This window comes from Myotis brandtii, unplaced genomic scaffold (genome assembly GCF_000412655.1).
Source record: "Myotis brandtii unplaced genomic scaffold, ASM41265v1 scaffold190, whole genome shotgun sequence".
Classification (NCBI taxonomy): Eukaryota; Metazoa; Chordata; class Mammalia; order Chiroptera; family Vespertilionidae; genus Myotis; species Myotis brandtii.
This window is the reverse complement of record NW_005357076.1, coordinates 4,811,450-4,816,740: the sequence shown is the minus strand read 5'-3', so window position 1 is coordinate 4,816,740 and position 5,291 is coordinate 4,811,450. Positions and strand designations below refer to the sequence as shown.

The 5,291-nt window shown below is 38.6% G+C and overlaps 1 protein-coding gene across 1 annotated transcript in view; it reads right to left on the bottom strand.

Moving 5' to 3' along the window:
- Window positions 1–5,291, bottom strand: part of CFAP70 (cilia and flagella associated protein 70) — a 113,997-nt gene that overhangs the window by 67,420 nt on the left and 41,286 nt on the right. Inside the window, 2 exon segments of the mRNA XM_014538384.1 lie at window positions 2,300–2,394; window positions 3,679–3,861. Coding sequence (XP_014393870.1) covers window positions 2,300–2,394; window positions 3,679–3,861 — 278 coding nt within the window.

The window sequence follows — 5,291 nt, the reverse complement described above, 5'->3', positions numbered from 1 at the left end:
GGGGGGGGGGGGGCCTGGCTGGAGGAGGTCAATGAGGGCAAAAAGGAGACATATGTAATACTTTCAACAATAGAGATTTATAAAAACAAAACAAAAAGAGTGCTGTCATTAATAAATTATCATGTTCATAAACTTTTAAAAAATTAAATTAAAAATTACATGGAATCCTAAAAGGCAAGAAAAATACAGTTTTAAGAGATAAAGCTAGCATAAGAACTATTCTCAGTTATGACACAGATCTTGGAATTATGATACAGATAGGGAATTTAAAATGACTATGATTAACATGTTAAGGGTTCTAATGGAAAAAGTGGACAACATGCAAGAATAGATGGGTAATGTAAGCAGAGAGAGATTGGAAACTCTATGAAAGAATCAAAAGAAAATGCTAGAAATAAAAAACACTGCAACAAATATAAAGAATTCATTTGATGGGCTTATCAATAGACTGGATATAACTGAGGATAGAATTAGTTAGTTTGAAGATATGTCAATAAAAACTTCCCAAACTGAAATGGGAAGGGAAACAATTGAAAAAAATCATAACAGAATATCTAAGAACTATGGGACAATTACAAAAGATGCAACAGGTATACCAGAAAGAGAGAAAGAAGCAAAAGATATATTTGAGGTCACAATGGCTAAGAATTTTACCAAAGTAATGGCAGACACCAAACCACAGATCTAGGAAGCTCAGAGAACACCAAGCATAATAAATGCTAAAAAATCTACACCTAGGTATATATTATTCAAACCGTAGAAAACCAAAGAGAGAGTAAAAATCTTGAAAGAAGCCACAGTGGGAAAGGGGAGAGGAGAGACACCTTTCCTATAGAGGAACAAAGATAAGAACTACATTGGACTCCTCTTCAGAATCCATGCAAGTGAGAAGAGAGCAGAGTGAAATATTTAAAGTATTGAAAGAGACAAACCACCATCCTAGAATTCTGTATCCAGTGGAATTATCCTCCAAAAGTGAAGAAAAAATCAAGAATAAAGATTTTCTCAAACAAAAATGGAGGGAATTTGTGGCCAGTAGACCTGCCTTACAAGAAATGCTACAAGTATTCAGAGATAAGAAAAATGATGAGTCAAAAATTTGAATCTATATAAAGAAAGGAAAAGAATCAAAGAATGAAATAAATAAAGGTGAAATTTTTTATTTATTTTTATTTATTTTTCATTCTCACCTGAGCATATATTTTCCATTGATGTTTTTAGAGAGAGGAGGAGGGAGTGAGGGAGGGATGGAGGAAGAAAAAGAGAGAGAGAGAAATAGAAAAAGAAACATACATGTGAGAGAGACACAAAGATTGGCTTCCTCCTGCATGCACCCCAACAGGGGCTGGGGATCAGACCTGCAACCCTTCGGTACACAGGCCGATGCTCCAACCACTGAGCAACACCAGCCAGGTCTATTTCTTTTTATTTTATTTTATTTTTAATTTTTAATTGATCAAGTTGATAATTGTTTGTTCAAAGTAATGAGCAACAGTGTTGTCTTAACAAAATATCAGCAAATCAAATCCATAATGTATATTTAGTTATACATTTGATCAAGTGGGGAACTAGAGGTATACTGGAACTCTCCAAAATATCTGCTCAATTAATTCTAAAAATAATCTATTAATTGAAAATAAAATAAAATAGTTGTTCATTCAGATGATAAATATATTGATAATTCTCTATTTCTCATCTTCCCCTGATTGCCAGGTCAGAGACTAATAGTTACCCATACAATATCAATAGTGTTTTTAGTATCTAAATCCTGATTTGGACAACAATGTATCCAACAAAAACATATTTTCTAGCCTCTTTTGCATATAGAGGTGACCAATGAGAAATAAACAGAGGTTGTCAGATTCCAGGAAGACTCCATAAGAGGGGCTAAGACAGCCAGTATGTGTCCTTTTTTTTATCTATAAGCACTACGCTCTTCTTCCAACTTTCTGCCAGGAATGTGAATGTGTACACTGGAACTCTAACAGCCATTCTGGACCATGAGACAACCTTGTGGAGGGAAGGCACATGTCAAGGAAGGTAGAGCAAAAAGACACATTGAGCTTAGATACCTCTTAACACTGAGGAGCCACCATACATACCAGCTCTGAAGTTCTTTTATCTGAAAGGGAAATAAGAACCTACCTTGGTTAATTCACCATCACTAGAAGCCTCTGTTATTAGCAGATGTGATGAAAGAGTCTCAGATCACCTTAACTCAAATGTAGATAAAGCTACCAAAAGCAACATTTTTTCCCATCTACAGTCTTGGCTGTTTAGATTCCCCTCTTCTTCCTACCTGACCACTGCAGGAGGATCAAGATAGCAACGACTCTCCAAGTCCCAAGTAATCCTTTTCTTTATGCACTCTGATTGGATCCTCATTTCCCTGTCCTGTAAAATAGTAAGAGACGTTTGTTCTCCCAATGTGCCATGGTTTCATCTTGCTCAATTAGTGGGGCATTCTTTTAGGTAATTTGATCACAATACTTTTATTACTACTACTATTATTACCATAAGTACGCCTACAACTGTAGATACTACACAACCTTAAATTTTAGGGTGCTTTATTACTATAGTACATAAGATAAATTACTTATATTATCCTTATATCGATCCAGTACTAATTCACATAACCGATTGAAGTGATTCTCAACCCTGAATGCATGTTAGAATTATTTGGGAGTGTCTTTAAAAAAATAATCAACATCTGGACATTGGTATTATATTAAAAGTAAATTCTTATGTAATTGATCTGGGTTAAGGCTTGGCCATTGTTATTGTTTTAAAAGCTTTCCAGGTGATTCTAATGAGCAACGAGGTTTGGGAATTAATGATTTAAACTAAAATATAACATAAAATCTAAATATCTAAAATAAAATATCTGCTCTAAATGAAAATATAAATCTAAGAACAATATGAATTTCCAATAATCACAATAATGAGAAAAGACACTGCAGAATGTTTTTCAAATATTTTAGCCTTATCTCTATTATTTAAAATATTTAGTGTCAGATATTGAAAGTAATTCAACCATCCTCATCTTACAAATTATATCACTGAAACTGAAAGAAACTATAAAAAGGTGGCTACTGGGTGATGATCTAGGAAGGAATTAGGAGGAAGGAGGGAGACTTTAACAGCATATTTCTTAATTTTTTATTTCTCCCTGTGACTGTATTATTACCTACTCAAAAATAAATAAATATAAAACAAAATAAAGGGTAAATTTGAATTAATTCAATTATTTTGTTTGCTGGACTGAGGATGTCAGGAGACTTTTAAATCAGAATTAGATAACTATTATTTTTGTTGTTGTTAATCCTCACCTGAGGATATTTTTCCATTGATTTTTAGAGAGTGTGGAAGGGAGGGGGTGGGACAGAGAGAGAGAGAAACATCGATATGAGAGAGACACATTGACTGGTTGTCTCCCAGGGACTGGGGATAGAGCCTGCAATCGAGGTATGTGCCCTTAACTGGAATTGAACCCGTGACCCTTTAGTTCAAAGACAGAAACTCTACCTGAGCCAAACAGGCAAGGGTGAAAACTGTATTATTGGCATATAATTGTTCCATTTTAACAGGTGATAATGCAAATAATTTATAGTGATTCACAAAACATTTTATCTTATGTCACACTGAATTTATCACAGAAAAGCTGAATAACTCCTTCACCTCAGGGTGGTTGAGTTCTCCGTCTTCTTCCTCGTAGGGCCCACCAACAATGAATGCATCAGGAATGTTATTAGCTCCTGGAGCCAGAATGTTGGCAATAGGCCATTTTTTGGGCCGGGGAGTAGGTTCTCTTTCCCCTCCAAGCTTCAGAGTTCCATTCTTGAAGAAAATAGGATAGTCTTTCTGCAGAAATAAATACATCAGGAGATTTTGTAAAAGACTTTGAAATGGACAAAATGGATTAATGAAATGTCATATTATTGTTTTTGTTAATCCTTACCCAAGGATATTTTTTCCATTGATTTTTAGAGAAAGTGGAAGGGATGGGGAGAGACACAGAAACATCAATGTGAGGCAGACACATCAATTGGTTAACTCCCTCACGAGCCCTGATCAGGGCCAGGGATTGAATCTGCAACCCAGGTACCTGCCCTTGACCAGAAATCAAACCCATTTGGTGTTCAGGTCGACACTCTAACCATCTAACCACACTAGTCAGGGCCTGAAGTGTCTTCAATGCAATGCTGGGTATTATCTAACAGACCCTTCTGTGATTATCTGATTCTGCAGAAGCACCTTTGCCCTTCATTGTCTTTGTGCTATTTTATAATTCTGTAATTTATTAAAAATTTATGATAACCCAAAATATTCTTGTCCATAGATATGCAAAGTACTTTGTCCAGTGGAGATGTAACTGATTATTGCCCTGTGGCTGATAACAAGGTTTGAATTATTAGCAGATTCATTTCATCCACCCAGTGTTGTTCAGAGGTTGAACATTGATCCAGGAACCAAGAGGTTCGATTCTCCATCAGGGCACATGCCTGGGTTGCAGGCTCAATCCCCAGTAGGGGGTGTGCAGGAGGCAGCTGATCAATGATGTTTCTCTCTCAGCGATGTTTCTAACTCTCTATCCCTCTTGTTTCTCTCTCAGCGATGTTTTTAACTCTCTATCCCTCTTCCTTCCTCTCTCTTTAAAAATCAATAAAGAAAAAAAAACTTCATCTCAACAGTCCTGACTGCTTACCTATGGGTCATTTCTTCAGATTCTCCTTTAAACTGATTTAAACCCTTTTTGTCATTTTATATTTATACTAGAGGCCCGGTGCACAAAAATTTGTGCACTCGGGGGGAAGGGGGGTCCCTCAGCCCGGCCTGTGCCCTCTCGCAGTCTGGGACCCCTCGGGAGATAACGACCTGCTAGCTTAGGCCTGCTCCCAGGTGGCAGAGGGCAGGCCCAATCCCTAGGTGCAGCCCCTGGTCGGGCTCAGAGCAGGGCCGATTGGGGAGTTGGGGCTCCGCCCCCTGTCATGCACAGAGCAGGGTGGATCGGGAGGTTGCGATGCCACCCCCAGTCACGCTCAGGGTAGGGCCGATTGGGGGGTTGGGGCGCCGCACCCTGTCACACACAGAGCCACAGGGCAATCAGAGGTTGGGGAGCTCCCTTGTATCAGGCACAGAGCAGGGCTGATCAGGAGGTTGGGGCGCCTTCCCCTGTCACGAACAGAGCAGGGCGGATAGGGAGGTTGTGGCCCCACCCCCTGTCACACACAGAGCCGCAGGGTGATCAGGGGGTTTGGGTGCTGCCCCCTGTCATGCTGATCCCAGTGCCG